Source organism: Heteronotia binoei, chromosome 11 (genome assembly GCF_032191835.1).
Source record: "Heteronotia binoei isolate CCM8104 ecotype False Entrance Well chromosome 11, APGP_CSIRO_Hbin_v1, whole genome shotgun sequence".
Taxonomy (NCBI): Eukaryota; Metazoa; Chordata; class Lepidosauria; order Squamata; family Gekkonidae; genus Heteronotia; species Heteronotia binoei.
The window spans coordinates 62862114-62885393 of record NC_083233.1 but is presented as its reverse complement, the minus strand read 5'-3'; the positions used below and the strand labels follow the sequence as shown (position 1 = coordinate 62885393).

Here is a 23280-nt window from a genome sequence, read left to right as displayed (position 1 = left end):
GCCCCAGCAGATGGAGCCAACATTATTTCCCTTTGTTCAGAGTGAAAAGTAGCCCCAAAGAATACTTGAGTAAATAAGTCATTTCTAGCATCTGGTAAAACCATGGCATTCCTTATCTTTGTTATTTGTTCACTATCACTTATGTACACAGAGCTTTCACACAAACAAAAAAGCCAGGTTCTGCCCCGAAGAACTTTAAATATGAAATTTCAACAAGAGGGAGGGAGGGAGGGAGGGAGGGAGGGAGGGAGGGAAGGAAGGAAGGAAGGAAGGAAGGAAGGAAGGAAGGAAGGAAGGAAGGAAGGAAGGAAGGAAGGAAGGAAGGAAGGAAGGAAGGAAGGAAGGAAGGAAGGAAGGAAGGAAGGAAGGAAGGAAGGAAGGAAGGAAATTTCGTTGCTCTCATTTTCTTTTTTTTTGAGAACAATGACAATCTATCTATCTATCATCTATCTATCTATCTATCATCTATCTATCTATCATCTATCTATCTATCTATCTATCTATCTATCTATCTATCTATCTATCTATCTATCTATCTATCTATCTATCTATCTATCTAAATACAGTCATACATATTTTATCTTTCTTGTGTTAAAAAGTGCTCTAATCCAGAATCACCCAATATCTCCAAATGCCTTATTCCCATAATTAGGACTGCAATCAGTCTTCATCTTTTCACCCTTCCCAGCCTCTGTTCCAATCTTTACTGATAAACTTTCTCACACTTCTTTTCTCCCTCTTCTCTGCCTGCCGCCCCGCTTCCCCTTCATCCTTACATACAACACATTTCCCCTCTTCTGAGCCATACTCTCTCCCCTTTTTGCATTCTACCATTTACTCTTGCACAGCTTCCAATTTCTTATAACTCACCTCTGCTAAAACTCTTTCCAACCCCCAACAACAACCCTCACCACTACCCTCCATGCAGGTGTTCTGTGAAGAGGTCTTGGGCATCAAGAGGAAATGAGCAAAGCTGTTTAAAAGAGAAGACTTGTTGGCAATGAAGGGTATGAGAGCTGATGAAGTTCGTTCACAGGCATGGATAACAGAGGCAATACAGACCGAAAGATGAGGTATGGAGAGATCACTGAGAGGGTAAGAAAGAGAAATATGTGCAGAAAAGATACAGGAAGCCAGTGTAATGATTTGAGGAGGGGGAAATCTGATGATCTGAAAGGAAAGAGGGGCAAATGATTTCTTTTATCTGTCACCTTGCGGCAACTTCACTGGCTCATCAAAAATGAAGTGACCCACATTGTTTTAGCAGGATGCCTGCAGTTCCTTGGACAACAAAGAACTTCCTAGTGTGGAGAGACCAATACTGTTAATCATACTGGCCAGAGTTGCCTCACTGCTTCCTGCAGGCCTGCTCCAACCATTTGTCAGTTCTTATCAAGATTCAGTTTTGTTCTACTCCTAGACCAGATCTCGCACAAAGGAACTGCCATGTCATAATGTAATACAAAAGCACTATTTCTAAATCGGCAGCTTGCATCAACAGTTTGAACCAACCTTTTTGAGCCTGTGGGCACATTTGGAATACTGACACAGCAGGGTGGGTGCAACCACAAAATGGCTGCTGCAGGAAGTGGAGCTAGCCACAAAAGGGTTGCCGTAGCTTAACTTCACTAACACAGCACAGATGCTTTTGCTGGGGTGGCAACTGCTGCCAAAGCAACATTTTTTAAAAAGTGCACAGCAAATCAAATCACCAATAGTCAATCAGAAACCTCGCAGGGCAAAAGCTCTACCTGGCCCCACCCACTTCCTAAAAACACTTGGTGGGGGCCAGAAAAGGTGTCAGGAGGTGTCATGGCGCAGTTTGGGTTCAGGATTCATGTATTGCAAGTTTTCTGGTGCAAGGGAAGCATACTCACAGAAAGATGTCCCAGGCTCTCCAGCTTCTTCCCCTTCCACGTGCTGCTTTTTAAAATCACGAAGATCCGTCTGGAGCAGACCATTGATTGCTGCGTGAATCAAAGATGCCACAAGAAGAGGTGGCGCATCCCTGATAAGAAAAAGGAAAAGACACTAAAAGGAGCTGCTCAGGGAAGGGACACCGAGACAATCACTGGATTGTGAAGGCTGGCTTCAGCTTTAGAAAAATGTCTAAAACTTATCAGAAATGTCTATGGAATGACTGTTTTCCCTGCTGTGTCACAAGAAAATACTTGAGCTTAAAAAAAACTCTCTTAATTTTATTACAAAGCATAAAAAAATGAAATCTACAAATACAGTAAAAGAGCACAATAACACCAAGTTCATACAAGTAAACACATCACTTGACCATGTCAAATGAATAGTGACCCTTAAATCTTAATATCTAACCACCGTCAACCTTCATAACATCTCCTAAATTCAGCGTATCAAATGTATTAGCCAAAGAAAAGCTGGAACTGAAATATAGAACATCTCAGCTTTCACTGGTTTCAGCTTATTCCAGTAAGTAATGAAAGTCTTCCACCTTTGAGAGAATACATGCTTCCCCCCAACTGCTAAATATGTTTTGTCCATAATCATACTTTCTTTTAACTTTGAAGACAAAAATTCCCAGCTTTTGGCAAGTAACAAAGTTGTGCCTGACAGTTTAACAGAGTAAAGGCAAGAACTTAGGCAGCGTAGAGGCATCAGGTTGACATCAGGTTGGCCAGGTAAGAAAACCATCACAGGTTCATATTTCCCTAGACAAGCTGGGAGGGATATAAAAAAGTAATACTAATAACTCTTGCCCCCAAGGACCTTGGCTAAATAAATAACCCCCAAACTCCCCAAGCTGAAGCTGGTCACGCTGATCACTCACCAAAATTCAATGCCATCTGCCTGTCATTTGGAAATGTTAAGCAGGTTTTCACTACAAACTGGTTAAGTCGGCAGTTTGAAAAATTGTGTGCACCAAGTTCGTAAGGACACAGTTAAAAGTCGGCACTGTTCACTCTCTCAACAGTTTAACAGGTGGAGTGTTCGAGAACTCTGATCCTTGCCAATGCCAGTAACTTAACTTCACTGAGACTGCAGTGCAGACAATATGCAGCCAGCAGCTGCACTGCATGTTAGAATTTGAACACACAAGCCTGTAGCGAGCCAAGCTTTCCATCAGAACCCCGTGAACCCTTTAGATGCAGTGCCAATCCAAACCTCTCTCAAGAATCCAGCATTCTATTGTGTCAGAAACATGCAAGAACCCTAGTGAGAGCACTGAAAGCCCAGCCTTTACAGATGTTGGTATACTGCACCCAAGTGGATTGCCATTGCTGGTACAGCCCCAACTTGGGAGTTGTATATTCCCTTGCTGCTATCCAATCCACAAAGATCTACCATTGTATCTGTGGTTTTCAAATTGTGCTGTGCTCCAGGATTCCTGGATAGCTTAATAAGTGGTCTTCAGTGACAATAGAAAGGGCAGGCAATCTCTCTCAAAACCACTGCTTTCTTTGCAATGGTGACAAGAGGGAAATGGCAGCATGTTAGAGGCATGCCAAGGGTAATGGCATTTTTCATTTTATTTTATTTATATCTCGCCCTACCGAGGCAGGCGGCATGTTAGAGGCATGCCAAGGGTAATGCAACACTCAACAGAATCTTCTGCAACAATAACAATACAAAAAGGGTTTCATCACAGTAGGAAGCATGAAAAACCACAGTACACACATACAAATATCCAGGGCTTTTTCTAAGCAGGTATGCACAGGAACACAGTTCCAGCTGGCTTGGTGTCGAAAGGTGTGGCTTGATATGCAAATGAGTCCCTGCTGGGCTTTCGCCCCACAAAAAAGCCCTGTGTGAAACAATGGTAACATCAGGTGATATGGCCTATTATGCAAATGAGTTCCTGCTGGGCCTTTTCTTTAAAAAAGACCTGTGTATAAATGGTGCCATCTGGGGTGTGTGGCCTAATATGCAAATGAGTTCCTGCTGGGCTTTTTAAAAACACACACACACAAAAAGCCCTGCAAATATCTACTTGCAGAGTTTCACTTACTGAGTTCACTATAAATGGTCTGCCTAACTAACATGGATACGTACAATTACAGCATAATTATCTCTTTGTATCACAAAACTTGGGTCAACCAGCACACCTATTTTAATGGGGAGGAAAGACAAATACAATATGTATTATATCGAGCAATCTAAAGCAAAGCCTCTTTAAAATTGGGCTGGAAAAGTACAGTTGCTTCAAGGTGCTTTATGATATCATTTTCAAGGTCATGGCTAAGTTTTTCACATTCTCAGTATCCCTCTCATATTGTCTGCTTATTTCTATGTTGTATCTGTCCCATTCACAAAATTAAAAGGCTATACCTAAAGAAAGAGTAACATTTTCATTACTGTTACTTTAAATGCTGCTTGCTTCTGCTGTTTTCAGGTGATTCCCTTATTGCAAGGTGTTTTGACAGCGGTGAGGAAAATGGATTGCTCTCACAGCATAACACCAACATAGCCTGAATAATTTATCAATGTTCACATTCTTTCTAGAAAGGATGAAATTGAGAAATGTTCCACATACATCCATTTGATGTGTACAGCTAGTGAATATTTGCACGTTTAGTACCATTCATTTAGTCAAACCCAACTTCTCAATATTTTCATTGTAAGGGGAAGATGTTAGACATTTACAAAATGTAAGATTAACACAGGCAGGTAGAGGGTTGGACCCAACCAGCCATCTAACTGGTAGAAAAGGGAAGAGAAAGTCTCCTCTGTCAACCAGGAAAGGTTATAGTGAGGATTATGGGACCTGCATGAACAAAAGACACATGGGATGGAGTAAGAAACTAAATTATGTGAGAGACTGTATGAGAAAGCTGGCTGGATTCAATCCCTTGTTTCTAAATGTGTACTTGGTATTCAAATAAATTCTATTGTTTTTTGGAGTTTTAGCCCACCTTCCGAGAACTGCCTGACGAAAAATGGCTTGAAAGCACACTGGATGCCTTAAACAAATACATTTATATACCTCTTTCCTCTGCTTGTTTAATGAGGTGTCCCATTGTTCTTTCAGAAAAGGACTGTGTGACACGTGATTAGCATACCTGTCATTTGTCCTAAACCCCATGTATAAATGTGTGGCTCAGACAAATACCCGTGTACATGCATTCCTGAGATAGTTATAAACACAAACAGGGCTAAAGATGCATCAGTTACTATATGTTATCTAGATCCAAAAACAGTAACGATATTGCATATACATGAAATTGCACAAAAAACTTTGTCGAACACAGGATTCACACTAGCTGAATAGATTCCAACAATCCATCAGAAGGATAAGCTTTACAAGTCAGAGAACTGCACTTCCATTCCTTACAGTGTTCACAGCTGAACGCATCTGTTTTCTCCAGCTTCTGGGAAACTGACTTACTGTAAATACAGTATTTTGAATATCACTGCTAATACCTTTTGCCAGCTGCAAATACTATTATTTTGACATCTTGAAGTTATTTTGGGCAGTGCCAAGAGCAAAAACACATGCATTTATGTGAATTACGGTAATTCTAAACACTGTTGATCAATGAAACAATAACAGAACACCACAGGTGGTCACGTAGCAGCTCTCGTCTCAAACCAGTTCAATGCATTATTGATCTATTACCTATGCTGGACAATGATACTTCTCTCTCACAAGCATTGGGAGACAAATGTTTTCTTGCCCACATACTGCCTTCTAACTTTCTCACCAGCAGCAATATGCTTCTAAACATGGACATGGACTATGGGACTCAAAAACCAGTGGGAAAACATTTTAATCTTCCAGGTCATTCCATCACTTACTAAAGAGTGGCAGTCCTCAAATTAAAAAATTTCAAGGGGAAATAACAATGCAAGATTGCGGAACTTGAGTTCATTTACAAGTTCAGAACAATGGTTTCCCCCTAGTGTGAATAGGGACATAGGATTCTTATTTCACTACAGATGCTAATTTTCTGTCCTCAAGCACACACCCCCCCCCCTCTAATCAAGGTGATATCAATATACATTGTACTTCTGCATCCTTGCAAGCATTTTTTATAACACCCCTCCTGCCTTCTGACTGGAATAATAGGACTCAGACATCTCCACTCCTATTCATCTCTGATGAAGGGGGTTTTGGTTCTTGAAAGCTTCTATCCTGAAACTCTTGTTGGTCTCTAAGGACTCGAATCTAACTGTACTGCAGACCAGCAGCTACTTTCTGAAACTGTCAATCAACTGTAATTCACAGTAATATGGGACACAGCTTTGGTTAGGAAGGTCACAAGCCTGCAGAAGCAACATCTTTAAGAGTTAACACACAGGCTTGGCTGAAAAAGACAGAAGAGGTAGTCTCACAGCGCAGGCACTGAGACCAAGACAACTAACATTCCAGCCTTATCTATAACAGAGTTATAACTTTCACTGTATTTATTTAATTTATATCATGCCCTCCCCGCCGAAAGCAGGCTCAGGGCAGCTCACAAACTGTGCCTTAATGCATTTCTACTATGTTTCTAAGTTAACAGTAGAAGTGTGTGTGTGTGTGGGGGGGTGGTTCTTAGACCCAAAACCAGATTTAAGATTAAAATGTTTCCCCACTGGTTTTTGAGTCCCATAGTCCATGTCCATGTGGTCAAGATGCATGTGTATTTAATTTCTTGCTATGCCACAGTTTGTAGCCAATGAACTGATGCCAATTTGATAAAATGCATTAGTAATGTGTAGCTGACTCTCGCAATGAAATTATGCTGGATGCTGCAGCCAATTAGTATGTATATGTGCCAACATGTCATCAAGGGTATATACGATTTTGGTCACCCCTGAAAGGGGTGGAGCAACTTGGTAAGTCCTTGGCTTAGCTCTGCTCCACAATTCATTGCAATAAATTCCTTTTCCTCCTCACCTGGACTTCGGCTGCATGTTTTTTATTGGGCAAAGACATTCAGATTGCAGATTTGTGCAACAGGAATTTATTCCATGACTTAATTCATTTTGTTTTAGGGTTCACACATGCATCCTGTCCAATTTTTATTGTCCCTCCCCACATGTTGAAAGAAAGTCATTCCCAGTGCTTAGCGACATTTAAACATTTCCTGTCAGTCTCTCTGACCAAAAGCAATTCTGGCATCCGTATTCCTCCCAGAATTTCCTTCAACACACAATCAGCATCTCTTGGTATGAGTAATACTTGGCTTCCTGGTAGGAAAAGTGAAGCAGAAACAAAATGAACTCCGCCACACCCACCCCCCCAAAGTTCCCATAGTCTTTCCGGATGGTTTTGTTTTAAAAGCTAGATTTTATTCTTAATGGGGCATTTGTACTTGCTGCAAGACAGTAGAAGAAACAGGATATTCTGTCAAGTACAACTGGGCATGGTCTTGCTGCAGGAGGAACAGCCACATTTGAGTCCACTGTTTTCTTTGAAGGGGGAAAATACAATATGTATCTTAGCCCTGGAAAGGGGAGTGCATAGAGTTTGAGGAACTACATGAAAGCAGTAACAGAAAGAGCAGCAGGGCATTGTTTTAGACAGATAATACTGTGTTGCCTCAGAATATTAGCAAACTCTCCAGCACAGAGAAAGCATGTTGGACTACACAAATTCTGAATTTGCACACCCAGGTCCAAATTACACTTTATAGGGGGGGCCCATGAATGATTCCCCACTTGCTTATGGATCCTAAAAGGCCCTGATTCTGATTCAGTTTATAATACTGGGGACAGGGTGGTTTAACTTTTCCCCTTCAACCCTGCTTTCCCAATAGAAATAGTCCCCAAGGCTACAATTAGCTTGGGGAGGGGGGAGACAGATAAAAACAGTATGTATGGGCCGGGGGTTGGCAAAACGTGCTTAATGCAAAAGTCACATAGAATAAATGTCAGATGTTTGAGAGCTGCAAGACATGAACATCAGATGTTTGAGAGAAGGAAGGAAGGAAAGAAAATAGATGGGGAGGGAGAGAGTGGTGGAAAGAAAGCAACTTTAATTGCATTATCCAAGCCAGTTTGGCAAAGTGATTTAAAGAGAGAAATGCCTTCTCCAAGTTGGCTGATGGGGCGGTGGGGGCTTCGAGAGCTACACAATGTGTGTGAAAGAGCCACAGTTTTGCCTCCCCTGATATAGACAAAGGCAGTATGCCTGATGGGGCGGTGGGGGCTTCGAGAGCTACACAATGTGTGTGAAAGAGCCACAGTTTTGCCTCCCCTGATATAGACAAAGGCAGTATGCCTGTCTTATTTCTCTACCAGGGCTAAATGAGAGAAGAAAACAGTGTGTGTAGGAAGGCTTATCTCCACTGCCCTATGCTAGATACCAGAGCCGTAGTTGTTCATTCGTTTCAGAGAATAACTATGCTGGTCTGCAGCAGAACAGTTAGATTCAACTCCAGCAGCACATTATAGACCAACATGAATTTCAGGGTACAAACTTTCAGAACAATGGTCTGAACAGGGACACAAGATATTTATTTTATTTATTTATATTCAATTTATATCCCGCCTTTCCCACTGAAGTGGCTCAGGGCGGCTTACAACATATAAAATCTAACATAGTTTCGGCTTTAAAACATCAATTTAAACATTTAACAGTAAATTAACAGTAAGTTAATAAAACATAACATATAAAAACCAGCGGTCTATCAAAATATACACTACAACCATCTCACTATAGATGTTAATTTTCTGCCCCCCAAGCATTTGCTCTAATCAAGCAGATTACAATATACATTGTACCTTTGCATCCTTTACAAGCATTCTTTACAACACCCCTCCCACCAACTGAATGGGATAAAAGGACACAGATCTCCACTTCTACTCTATTCATGTCTGATGAAGGGAACTTCAACTCCTGAAAGCTTATAACCTTAAACTCTTGTTGGTCTCTGAGGTGCCACTGGACTCAAATCTAGCTGCTCTTTAGGATCAAACACATGTTGGGAGATCAAAGCACAGACCTCAGTCTAAAGTAACACGCAATTCAGTCCTAAGTGTAGTTTGAGAATGGGAGGGAGGGTATTTTCAGAGGCAGCCAGGAATGGACCTCTGCTTGCAGAATGTATTTACTGGCAATGAAATAAAGATAGAATCTGCTTTACAGATTGCTTTCCACTAGGGAAATATACAATACCCTTATATCCTCAAGCCATGTTTACAGTTATCAGATTATTTCTTCCAGTCAGAACAAAAAAAAAAACAGATTTAGAATTTGAGCAGGAATTCTTAAGTCATGGGACCTAGTCTCTTCTGTATTCATCTATTAATCATAACTACTTGTAGTAACATCTGGGTTGGCCCAAGAAAAAAGTGATTGGCATATATAAAATCTGTCTCTCCTGCCATCAAGTAATTACAACCTGCCTACAGGCATTTACTAGCAACACAATAAATGCCTGCTTACTCATAAGTAAACCCCACTCTAAGATCAATGGGACTTGCACACTGTGTACTGCAGCCAACATCTTAGTATGCAGGAAGGAAAGCCCTGGTGCTAACACCTTGCTTCATAAAATAAGTACTGGACAAGTCCATGAGAATATCATACATGAGCTACTTACCTGCCAAAGAAATATAGGAATGCATTCCATCTGGGAAGGGAAGATACAGATGGAATTTCTGGCTGGAATTCCAATCAAAATGCCACTCCCTTTTGGACGTACTCTATGGAAACTTCCAGCAAAAGGCCTTTTTGCAGATCTTATCACTGTGATTTGGACTGAGGTTGCATTTTGATGTGATGGGGCAATGTTTGAATGTATACACTGCAGCATGGTTTGTAAGCCTCTTTTGGCCCACTTACTGAGGAATTGGAGCTCATAAACATTTTAAAATAAAACAAACATTCAGTTCAGGTCAATTGGTAGTGTTCCAACACAAATCTGGTCTACCAATCACTCTTTCTAGTACACACAGGCACAACTTGTAAGGAATGTCTTTGGACTGTCAGTGTGAAGTAGTGGTTAGAGTAGACTAGGATCTAGGAAATGAAGCTCCCAGCCCTCGCTCTAAGTCCTCGCGGCAGGGAGTTCCCCGGCAGAACCCCTTGCCGCACAACCCACCTAACCTAAAGAGTCGTGCGAGGCCAGAAGGGAAGTTTTTCTAGAATGTGGGAAGTGGCGATTGGGTGTTGGGGAGGGGGCTTACCCCACCCGGAGTGTGTGGGGATTGGGGAGACAATTACACGGCTCCCTAAGAGGTTTGCAGGCTCCTGTGGCAGCGGGGGCAATCTTTGTTTTCGGTTTCAACCAGTGCCTATGGGATACCATTTTCGTTGATGTAACTTACACCTCTTCAGGGGGCGTGTCATAGCACAAAATCCTTAGGGAGCCACTTAAGCCTGGCTGCGTCCCTGACTCCGCCCCTGACTCCACCCCGTGTGCTGGCGCAGCTCTCTCCACCATACGTCCGCCTCCATTTGGGTGCAGCCCTTAGGCGCTGCTGCTCTCGGGCGGGGCGGTGCTCCGGTGGGCCTGCATCTGCGTAAGTCGCCTCCGCTGTGGCGCAACTGGACTTCCACAGGCACAAATGAGACTTGCGCCAATGTAGTGGATAGTTTGCTCCCAAAACACTTTCGCCCCCCCCCCCCAACAGGATTGTGCTGCAAATGTTTTAAATAAATTTGAGTGGGGGCAACCAATAACAAGTTCTGCACACTTTCTGAAAAGCTGGGTGGGCACATACCCCAAAGAGGGTCCTAAACCACAGAAACCCTGCCTTACTGCATTTAATTTCCATTTTCCTTCTCTTCCCCATATCAGCCACAATGGCATGCCCTAATGTAGGGTAGGGAACTGGTTCGTTTACTATTATTTACTTTACAAATCGATGACAACAGACATCCATTCACATAAAGATGACTTGTATTTCTTCCTGACTTTTAAAAAGCCATTTAGACCTGAAAAGTGTAATGGAGGATTTGGATTAAAGTAACTAATATGAAACATAAAATAGAAATTATGTTTTATGTGGCAAAGTAATATGAAAAAAATCAAATTATATACAAATTGTAAGTGCCTTGTGATTTTTCTAGCCTCAGTCACAGGTATAGCCATGCTTTTGCAAGATTTACCCAGTGCATCTACACCTTTGAAATTATGCTGGTTTGAGAGCAAAAAAAATTATAGCACAGATGCAAAAATGCAAGGGCCTCCAGTCTATCAAATTATTTTGGAAATGGAAGCTTGGACCTTGTGTCCTTCCACGCCACCACACAAAGAAACATGAATGCAGAACTCACTCCCCCACCCCTGCATTCCCCACAGAAATGAAATAGTATGCAGTCGATGAAGGGAGTGCATGCCTGCCTCAGCGGAAGCACGCTTAATTTCCTCCCTCTCTTCACTTCATTGATCTCAGGCTGCTCTGACAGCACAAAGCTGGTCTTTCACTTAGCAGAATTCTGACCGCCTGCCTTAAATTCCAGATAGTTGACAATAAGCATTATTTTTAAACAGCATGTGAAATACAGTTGATACATTTTAAGATATACGCAACATGGTTCCTTTGACTGGCTCTTGCTCTGCCTATACATGTCACTTTACAATAACTGAGTGGAAAGGTATTCCGTTTAACAAGAACCAGTGTTTACCGCCCTCTCCCCACAAAAATTATGGTTTCATCAGAACAAAACCCAAGATGTTTATCAGATTTACAAAAATACTACAACTACTGCAACAATTACTAAAAATGCTCATTTTCCTTATAATAACATTACTAAAAATGCTCATTTTCTACTCATTTTCCTCATAATAAAATCAAACACATCAAAATATTTAAGCATCATTAAAATTGTCAGTTTTAATGCAATGATTAAAAAGAGAAAAAAAATCCAACAAAGTAGTAAAACACATAATAAATCTGAGTAATTAAAGAAAACTTCAGCCAGGGGCATCACTTACAATATTAGCTATTTTGTACTCCACAGAAATCCTGCTGAAGAAATGACATGTCAAACAATAATCACAATTATGCTTATCTTGAAATTAGATTCAGCTGAATTAATTAAATTTATTCCAAGAAAAAAACTATTCAGGACCAGCATGCAAGCCATTATCCTTTGTATGTATTATGGAAGAGGAAACAAAAATGGTTAAAGATGGAACCTTTGAATCTGATGTTTTCAAGACAACGTCTAACTCCAGTTCAGACAATAGATGGTACACGACATACCAGACACTGCACCTCACTAACATTAGGTATGGCTGCCAACTGCCTGGAGAAAAAAAATGCCCTTTCTATTTATCAGAGGCTTTATGGGATGCTATTTACCAGGTGATGTTTCTTAACTCCATACCACGAAAACATCAACTGTCTTTTCCCACACATTAAGCCTCTGTCAAAGAGACAGAACATCTCCCTCTAAATTGTTTACATAAATTTGCATATGAATAAAGACATAGTTTTGAAGAAAACAGCACCCAGACATCACCTTACTACACAGAAAGTAGGTATCACAGCATTTCCTTCCTGCGCAAAGGCAAAACCCTCTTCCAAAATGGCACCTACCACCTGCAATTTTAATAATACTTAAATTTTATTAAAGTGACACCTTCTATGAGATATTCTTTAAGATACCTTTTCAGTCAATCAAAACATTTTGTTGATTTGTCCAACAGATTGACTAAACATAAAATAGATACAACTGGTGGTACCTGGCTTCCTTCCCTTGCTCACTCAAGCTCAAGGTTGTGGTGGTAATGGGCCAGAGTGACTTTCACCGATTATACTGAATGACGAGATTTTTTAAGTATAGCTAATACACGAGGTGACTAGAATTTATGCTGTAACAGACCTTGAGATTAGTCAATGGGAATTATGTGGGACTGCTCTTTGTTTAGAGGTAATGCAGATGAGTGACAGTGACAGCTAATAGAACTCACTCTGATTGAAGGAACTTCTGCTAACTGTCAAGAGGGGACAGTTAGGCAGTTGGTTGAAGTGGTTGGGGAGCTGAGGCAGTTGGAGAGTGTATGGATCAGAGGAGCACTGGCCCAACAGCGCATGGCACCCTAGGCAGACTAGTGGTCTGCCGCCCCCCTCCACAGCGCCTCCCCCTGTGGGGCTGCCCCCTGGTCCTCCTCCTCCCCACAGCGCCATGTCCCCCCCCCCCACACCTCCTCCTCCCTTCCCCACCCCAGGTCTATTTTAATGCCCGGAAGGGTGATCGTGTGCTGCTCTCAGGATGTTTAAAGGCTGCCACCCCGCCAATCAGCTGATCAGCGGGTAAAGCCTCGTTGCACCCTCACTCAATGCCCGAGCAGGCCAGCAGCCGCACTAATGAACTGCGTCCCTAAAAGTGCCACTGCTGCTCTCCTCCTCCACACTTCTTGGATGGGAAGAAAGTAGGAGAGGAGTCAGCGGCGACCTTTCAGGATGTGGTTCGCTATGCTGCTGCTGGCCTGCCCCGGCACTGAGTGAGGGCGCAGTGTGGCTTTACCCGCAGATCAGCATTTAGACAGCCTGGAAGCGGTGCTGGGGATAGACCTGGGATGGGGAAGGGAGGGAGGAGGTGTGTGTGTGAGGGGGCAAACTAGGTGTTTGCCTAGGGGGAAGGAGGGAAGGCTGAATTCAGCGCCGCCACCCTGCCAGCGCCCTAGGCAAGCGCCTAGTTTGCAAAGTGGGTGAGCCAGCCCTGGATCAGAGAGTGGTTGCTTTTGGGAGTCTCTCTAATATGAGGAGAGCCTACACCTGAAGCAGAGTCTGGTTCAGAGCTAGAGTGGTGTGACTATAAACCTAGAGGCGGCTCTGGGCAGAGATGTATCCCAAAAAGTTAAACAGTCTCTGGGTGAAAAACAAAGAAACACACATCTTGAGAGGGAACTGTAGTTCTTCAGTTCTAAGCTTAAGGTCCTGTGTACAAAGACTGTTCATCTGGAAGAGAAGGGTTTGGCAAAGGGTTTAGAGGTGGCGAAAAGCCCTAAACAAGCCAAAAGATAGTTATTGCTCTTAATGAGAAGAGAATAACCATCTTGCCAGAGGAAAAGGGATCTAATAGAGGGACCTTAGCCTTAACAACCGACAAAGTGGAGTGTAATCTCAAGACAGTATGATTAGCACTAAGACACAGACCCCCATCAAATGTTCTTCAGGCATTGGATGTCCTCATGGGCACAAGACTTCCAGCTACAAGGTGACAGATGGCAATGGTGGCAGGCTAATAACTTTATAGCCTGTTATGAACTGCAAGCCCGTGAAGAATAGTGTGGCATAAAAACAACAGGGAAATCAACACCTTGCAAATCCTGAACTAAATCTCTTTAGTCTAGAATGAGTTCATAAGGGTGGGGGGGGAGGTCAGGGCTTAAGAGATGAAGAAGTCATTATTTTACATATCTGCCGGTAGCCAAATGAACAAGGTATTTACACAAGGCATTTTTAAAGGGCAGCCCAGGTACAACAACTGCAAAATATTTGATTCAAAAAAGGACAAACACCCTGAGGATGATGAAGCAGAGTTAAGACTGAAGTCAAGAACAGACTGGATCTGGATCATGTCAATACTTTAAATAAAGTACACTCATACATATATAATTTAATTTAAAAACAAACAAACAGAAAAACAGATCTGCCTCAGGCAAATGTTACTGCAATTACCCAGGCATGCGTAAGAGCTTGACAGCTGAAAAACACTGGTCATAACTTGATCAGATTTGAGCCATGGTCTGGGTGCCTGTAATTTAATTTGAACATTCACAGTCAAGAACTCTCTATCATCTTTCCCCCTTCATAGGAATGTCTTTCCCTTTTCAGCCTAATGCAGAGGCTCTGTACAGAAAGCTCTTGGCAGGCTTTATGTCTTCCACAAGAAGGCCTGCAGGCCCAACCCAAGGCCTTCTGAGTAATGACAAAATATGCACTTCATGATTATCACATCTACATATTTTTTTTTTATCAAAACAGGTGCTTCCTATCCACTTTTCCAGATTTCTGTACTAGTGAACACTGAATATGCCTGAACTTCACCCAGTCTTATGTTAACAACCAGAATCATACATCCGAATGAGTACTGTGCAGTGGGGTTGTAGTCCTTCCTCTTCGCTGCCTGTAACAGCACTTAACTAGAGACTGTATATAGTCAGACAAGTCCAGTATTTACAAACAGGGCCTTTTTTTTTAGCAGGAACACACAGCAATGCAGTTCCAACTGGTTTGGTGTCAGGGGGTGCAAATGAGTTCCTGCTGGGCTTTCTCTACAAAAAGCCCTGTTTACAACATTCATATTCCTCAGCATCTCACATTAACATGTAGTCAAAGCCAGCAAGCCACAGCACATAATGGTGATCCATGCCTTGGTCACCTCAAGAATGGATTACTGTAAAGCTCTCTACATGGGGCTGCCTTTGACTCAGATCCGGAAGCTGCAGTTGGTGCATAATGCTGCAGCCAGGCTACTAATGGGGCTTCATTCAGCCTGTGCTGAGAGCGCTGCACTGGCTGCCTGTTGCGTACTGAATCTGTTTCAAGGTCCTGTTATTAACCTTCAAAGCCCTATATGACCTAGGACCTAACTATCTGCGGGACCGCCTTGCCCCACATGTTCCCCAGAGAGCACTGCGATCAAGCTCTCAAAATCTTCTGGCTGTCCCTGGGCTAAAACAGGCTAGGCTTAATTCCGCCAGAGCAAGAGTCGTTTCAGTTGCAGCCCCAATACTTTGGAACACCCTCCCAGAAGCCATCAGGGCCCTGCAGGATTTATCACAGTTCCGCAGGGCCTGCAAGACTGAACTGTTTTGGATGGCCTATAACATCTAATGGGAGAGGGCTGCCACCACATCTGGATCTATCGCGCTTTAGTACTAACTGCCTAGGATCTATGCGCATGAGAAAGAAAATATTACATGATCCGCCTGAAGTAGCACCATTGCCATTTATCTGATTGTTTTAATATTGCTTTTGTTTACTGTCTATTTTATGCTGTTAGCCACCTTGAGTCTGTATAGAATGGGTGGGATATAAATATAACATAAATAAATAAATGATAACAGAAATACAAACTGCAACCAACTGAATTCAGTTCAATACAGAACAACTTTTAGAAAACAGAACACGATCAACACAATCAGGACTAAACAGTACTCCTTAATCCCCCAACACCATTTCCTCTTCTATGGATGTATGCACTGGGGGTGAAGCTGTGGTTCTTTAAAGTATCCCCTTTGCATGGAGAAGGTCCCCAGTTCAATCTTTATATTGCTTTAAAAGCTCAGGTAGCAGGTGATAAGTAGAGGTCTTCCAAAAGACCCTCAACCAAGGTTCCAACTCAGTAATGGAGCATGCATATTACTCCCATCCTGCAGGTACTTCACCAGCTGCCCATCAGTTACCCAGCTCAATTTAAGGTTTTAGCTATTACATATAAAGGCTTTCAAGGCCTTGGACCTCCAAATATGCAAGACTGCCTGTAATGATTTGAGTTTATTTGAGAGTTCCTTTTTTTAAAAAAAGGTAAAGGTAGTCCCCTGTGCAAGCACCAGTCATTTTTGACTCTGGGGTGATGTTGCTTTCACAATGTTTTCATGGCAGAGTTTTTACGGGGTGGTTTACCATTGCCTTCCCTAGTCATCTACACTTTCCCCCCAGCAAGCTGGGTACTCATTTTACCGACCTCAGAAGGATGGAAGGCTGAGTCAACCTCGAGCCGGCTACCTGAACCAGCTTTTACTGGGATCGAACTCAGGTCATGAGTAGAGGGCTCCAACTGCAGTACTGCAGCTTTACCACTCTGCGCCACGGGGCTTTAGTTGCTGGTAAATTGCAGTAGGGAAATGGGAGTGAAAAAGGGGGGGATGAGTTTATTTATTTATTTCTATTTATATCCCGCCCTCCCTACCAAAGCAGGCTCAGGGTGGCTTACATAGTCATGTATAGACATGAAATATAAAAACACAATTAAGACATAAAAATGTAAGAATGAGTGAGGTGACTGGTTGATGACTGAGAGTGCGGAAGGAGCTAAGAAGTATGTGTAGAGAGAGTGACAGAGAGAGAAGTCAGTCAGGAGTGAACGCTCAACAGAGTGACAGCAGTTAATACTCAGTCGTGGTCAGTTAGCAGTACACAGTCTGAAAAGCAGGTTTCTAATTAGAATACCATATAATTCTATGAAAGGCATTAAGATTCTGTAGGGAAGAAAAGTAGAACACTACGGAGGCCATATTAGGGGCTAGACAGGGAGCTAAAACCTAATATTGTCAGAGTATTATAGGAGTGTGAGAGAGAGCAGCTGTCAGAAAGTTGTTAGGAAGAGAAAGGAGGATTTGAGAGTAAGGAGTGTATGAAATTTAAGAGTGTGACACCTGTCAGAAGTTATTATTCAGTGAAGAATTAAGCTAATAAACACATTGAAACCCACACACTTATTGTACAAATAAAGTTTTATTTTGTTTTATATTAACCTAGAATCCTATGATATTAAATTATAGGAGTCTCATCCTCAGGGCCACATAGTCCAACGAAGAAGCCTTGGAGCTTGGGCACAATTCAGTTTGGAACATTAAAGTGTATGGAATTAAATTTCTGGTGGCAGCATTACATACATTAAGAGGGAAGTCATGACACCATCTCTACCCTCACATTTCACTAGGACAACTTTGCTCATCAGAGAAAGTTCATCTGCAGGTTCCAACCAGCAAATGGGGCAAAATCAATAACCGCCTTTTCCACTGTGACCCCCACCTGTGGAACAGCCTGCCTGAAGAAGTCATGAAGGCTCCCACTCTCCTGGCTTTCTGAAAACTATGCAAAATTGAACTATTATCCAAGAGGACTTTTCTACACAGGCAATGGTGTTGCACTGCAGTTAATGATTCTGAAGGTTACCTGGATAAAATATATGGGGCTGTGGTCTATATTACAGTATACAGCTTGCTGAAACTAGGATCCTACTATGGAAGGGCTACCAGATGTCCTCTTTTTAGGGGCTTGGTCCTCTTTTTGTGTATCTGTCCTCTTTTGAGCTCCTTTTTAAAGAACTGATGAAAATCTCTATTTGTATTGGAAGGTTAGGAATATTTCTATTTAGTAGCAATTATCACAGCCTAAATAGTAGGGGTATTGTCACGGTGATCACTTGTCTGAAGTAATCAGTCGGGATATATGTCCTTTTTTTTCTTTTCAAAATATGGTAACCCTATATTATCTTGAGTCACTTAATGCGTCATGTTAATACTTATGCTTCAGTTGTTCCTAGACTCTTGGCTGGTCCAACAATCCTAGTCCTATTTTATTGTTTATTAAATGGCCCTTCTGTCGATTGCATTGACTCCCTCTGCATAATCCGCCTTGAGTCCAAGTGTGAAAGGCGGCCTATCAATAACATAATAAACAAATACATAAAACGCCACTTGCTTCAAGTATGTTTTTAAGGAGTGTTTTCTCCCCACACTTCACGGCCACATACACTAATGGTGCATTCCCATTTCTGTGCACCCCAGTAGCTTGATACCCCCTTAATCCACAGCCACATCCGACGGATTCTCTACTCCCTGCTGCATCTACTCGAGCACTAAAACCAACGCTCGAAGCGAAGCCGCAACGCTCCTTACTCCACGCTCGACTAAACCGTCCTTTTACTCTGTAATCCACGTGCATTTCTCCAAACTCCTCACACACACCCCCCTCGACCCAGCCCACACGCGCGCACGAAAGCAACGACCAAAACCAATGCCAAACGAGCCCGACGGATCCCACGAAAGCCACAGCAACGCTCGCACCTGCCCCCGACCTTCACCTCCACGCCAGCCAACGCTGTCTCTTTCCCACCTTGCAAAACGCAGCTTTCCACCCGAATCTGTTATCTAACTGGAACTTTCTCCCTTTCCCTCTCTGCCTGGGACAGATCCCGACACAAGTCACCCCCCCCCCCCCCCGAGCTGCAACCTTCTGCACCCTTCCCCAGAGAGGAGGCCCCGCTCACTATAACGGGCACCGGCTTCAGCGCACAGAATCGCACCTTGTCAGAAGACCCCTTTCCCTCCTGTCCTACCTGCAGCCCAGGAAGCCGCGGGCCAGCTCCGCCATCTCCGCAGGCGCCTCGGCCTGGCTGAGGGCGCCACCCCGTCCCGGAGGACTCCAAGGCAAGGCGTCCTCCGCGCCCAGCGGCCTCGGGAAATCCCGCAGGAGGGAGCCCAGGAAACCCCGGGCCGCCTCCTCGTCCAGGGAAGCCATGGCCGCTCCCGCCGCCGCTGCTACTCGTGGCCGCTCGGCTGCCAGAGAGGGCGGCTGTGGCAGAGTCGTCCCGCCTCCCTTCTGTCCCCGGCCCCCACCCCGAAGGGAAGCTGCCCCGCCTAGAAACGGTTCCTGTCGGGGGAGGGGAGGCGGAGGAGGGCGGCAAGAGCGGGAGTTACCTCAGCCCTGAAGTGATTAAAGGGGGGTTGGGGTACAACACCTAAATGCAGGTTTTTGTTTTGTTGTTGTTGCTTTACAAAAAAAAAACCCTTTATGTGCCTTTCTAACATGTTTATACCATTTGAACAAAGCAGTAGTCAAGTTGTACCTGTAAGACCAACCAATTTTTATTTAGAACGTAAGCTTTCGTGTGCTCTTCAGCACACTTCATCAGATGAGGAATCCAGCACAGTGAGCAAAGCCATACATAGCTGAGCAGAGGCATACATAGCTGGTAGGCAGTGGCCCAGCATGCAACATGGTACAGATTTAAGAACCAGTGACAGTGAAGTGAAATTATCTGGTAGGCAGGGGTTTAGAAGGTAAAATGGTACAATGACAGAATAGTAAAATTAACAAATTGAGGAAACCTTTGATCTAAGTAGCACGAAATGCTTACGTTCGAAATAAAAATTGGCTGGTCTTAAAGGTGCAACTTGACCCCTGCTTTGTTCAACTGCTTCAGACCAACATGGCTGCCCGCTTGGATCTGTTTACACCATGTGCATGATTACTCGCATACCTTCCCCCTAGGCCCTAGGGTTGCCAGAGCCAGGCTGGGAAACTCCTGGAGATTTGGGAACAGAGCCAGTGGAGGACAGGGACCTTAGTGGGGTGCAATGCCATAGAGTCCCCCTCCCCCTCCAAAGCAGCCATTTCCTGCAGAGTGACGGATATCTGTAGCCTGGAGAGATGAGCTGTAATTCCAGAGAATCCCCAGGCCCCACCTGGAGACTGTCCTCGTCCTCACAAATGAAGATGATGATGATATTGGATTTATTTTCCGCCCTGTACTCTGCATCTCAGAGCGGTCACAATCTCTTCTACTTCCCCTCCCCACACATACACAACAGACACCCTGTGAGGTGGGTGGGGCTGAGAGAGCTCTTACAGCAGCTGCCTTTTCAAGGACAAACTTCTGTGAAAGCTATGGCTAACCCAATGGCATTCCAGCTGGTGAAAGTGAAGGAGTGGGGAATCAAACCCGGTTCTCCCAGATAAGAGTCCAAGCATTTAATCACTACACCAAACTGGCTCTCTGAAGTAAACTGGCAAACTGAAGTAAGTTTGACTGGTCGAAAATGAACTTCATGTCGAATTTGCACCCAAATCACTGCAGTCCCAAGCCTGTAACCCTGGCTCTACTTGGATCGCTTGTTGGGGCCATCCTCTGTAACCCAACTCCCGTTTAACTGTATTGAAGTCAACGGACCTAGATCCAATTGACCTTGCATGACAACTCAGTGTAGTCAGGTAATGCCCTTCTCCATTGTGGCCCCCTGCCTTATGGAATGGCCTGCCTTGAGATCAGGAAGGCTTCCACCCTCGGCTTTCTGCAAACTATGCAAAACTATCTGAGGAAGTGTGCAAGCACACAAAAGCTCATCTTGTTGGTCTTGAAGATGCCAGTGGACTCAAACTTTGTTCTGTGCAAAACTGAACTATTCTAGAAGCTTTTTCTAAGCAAGAAAACGAGTTACACTGAACTAAATGATAAACAAAGTTACATGGATTATCAGGGACTGTGGCTTTATACTAGTACAGTGTTTTGCTTACTGAAACTAGGATCCTACTCTGAAATTTTTGCATCGTGTCACCTTAATACTCATGCTTTGCTTCAGTTCTGTTTTTAGATTTCTGGTTATACTAGTCCTGCTGTAGTTTGTTGACCATCCTATCCTTATTATGTTGACTCTGTAATCTACCTTGAGTCCAAGTGAGAAAGGTGGACTGTAAATACCATAAATAAAATAACGATTTCATAAACTTTGGTAGGGTCTGAAAAAGTGGGTGACAGATTATGCTGGAATAAACTTTTGCTAGTGTTTGAGGTACTACAAGATTATGCATTTTTGATTATCTATAAATTTTTCTTTTCCTACACTTTGGAATCCTTCCATATAAACATAACTCTCGGGTTTTTAAATCCATGAGATGGTTTTGCAGATTAAAGCCTGCCTGGCCATAGAAGAGGAGATTGGATTTATACCCTGCCCTTCGCTACCCGACGGAGTCTCAGAACGGTTTACAATCTCCTTTTCCTTCCCCTCCCCACAATAAAACACACCCTTGTGAGGTAGGTGGAGCTGAGAGAGCTCTGACAGAAACTGCTCTTGAGAGGAAAAGCTCTGCAAGAACTTGTAACTGACTCAAGGTCACATCAGCAGATGCATATGAAGAAGTGGGGAATCGAACCTGGTTCTCCCAGATAAGAGTTTGTGTACTTAACCACTACACCAAACTGGCTCTATAGTTACTGTAGCCTATGTAAAGTTTATTATAGAATATAAATCTTAAAATGCCACAAGAATTCTGCTGGTTTTGCTGCAAAAAATCTTTTGCCAGAGATCTGGGATCCTTTCCCAGATGTCAGAGCCCATGGGATGACTTACATAATTTATGGAAGCAGAACTTTTAATGGGCTAGAAGCCATCTTGTTAGGTACATGAGAGAGCATTTTGCTAGCCTTTTGATGTGACTGCTAACACTTATAAACACCTCTATCCTTCTACAAATCTTCCCTGAATACTTTTTGTATTAGTAATATTATTATGATGCATAATAATGCTAATACTTTGTACTATTATAATTCACCCATATAAAGCAAAGCCCAGATGTCTTAACACAAACTTTGTGTAAGATTCCTTCTTTATATATTTCCTGGACAATCTAAATTTTGATTAGACCAGGTTAGCCACCCGTCCTGCTAAGAGCTAGCATGGTGTAGTGGTTAAGAGCTGTGGACTTTAATCTGTAGAAAAGGGAATTCAGCATGCTGGTGGGGTAGAGTTCAGTCATACTGCTCTGACCCGACCTGTAGCTCCACAGCCAAAAAGAACACCTCAGTACATAACTAACTTCTGCTTTTGGGAAAAGAAAACTGGATCTTTAAGTTAAAACGTATCGGCGAGGTAGGTGGGGCCATACTGGTTTTTTGATATGAAGGGAATGGCATGCAAAGATTTTTATGGGACTAAAGGGCTCTGAGTTATGTTAAAGGGAAATGATAGAAATTGCCAGTAATTTAAATGGGAACCATGTGCAGATTTATGCCAGTGCATTAAAACTACCGCACAGGGTGCTCCAGTGTGTATTTGATACTGTGAAATACTGTGTGTGCCACTTCCTAATAAAGGACACACAATTAGTTTGCTAGATACTGGGAAAGGAACATAATTCCATATAAAGGAAGTGGTTGGAGGAGGGGCTAAAAGAATGTGGAGCTGACTAAATTAACCTGCATTGTATGGTTAAAAAGTTCAATAAATGGAATGTTATTCCGGCTAGCATGGCAAAATGAATTTAATGTCTGTATGATTTGTTTATAAAACTGGAGATGACATTTGTAAATCTTTATGTTCAACTTTTCTTACTGAATACAATTTTAAAGGACTCACAATAACCAGTGTTTGGGCTGCAGAAACTATAGATTATTACTCAAAATGTAAATAATCCATAGTTATTTACACTTGTATCTTGCTTTCTCCATTTTGCACTTGTCTCTGAAATCCTCCATTCATTGGGTGCACTCACTCCCTTTTATCATTTCAGTTTATCACAATCATGCTCAGTTGCAAGTTCAAATGAGAAGGTACTCCCTCTTCCTTTCTTCAGCCTCTGCAGCAGACTGGGAAGGGGAAGCCAGTGGTAATGAACAGGGCAGTTAGAACAGTGTCATAGCTCCCCACTGGATTTGGGGGCACTGGCTGGCAGATGGCAGGGGCCAGCCATAGCAGAACAGGCTCTTCATTATTTCATCATTTCAAACTGATATAGGAAATGCTTAACAGAATGGGAGCTTAGAAGTGAGAGATTAGTTCAAAATAGTCAGCAAAATCCGATGAGCTGGAAAAGATTCACTTGTAAATTTCAGCTCAGCCTAGTTAAGTTGCTTAAATAAATCCCATTGATCTGAATGGAATTTGCAACAGCCAGTCAACAATGTGGAGCACA

At 43.0% G+C, this 23280-nt stretch overlaps 1 protein-coding gene across 1 annotated transcript in view; it reads right to left on the bottom strand.

The window, feature by feature from the left end:
* PPM1F (protein phosphatase, Mg2+/Mn2+ dependent 1F) overlaps positions 1-19133 on the bottom strand; it is a 32270-nt gene extending 13137 nt beyond the window's left edge. Inside the window, exons 1-2 of the mRNA XM_060250027.1 lie at positions 18926-19133; positions 1878-2008 (exon numbers count right to left, since the gene is read on the bottom strand). Coding sequence (XP_060106010.1) covers positions 1878-2008; positions 18926-19107 — 313 coding nt within the window. The 5' untranslated portion in view covers positions 19108-19133. The remainder of the gene's footprint in view (positions 1-1877; positions 2009-18925) is intronic.
* Between the last annotated feature and the right edge of the window lie 4147 nt (positions 19134-23280).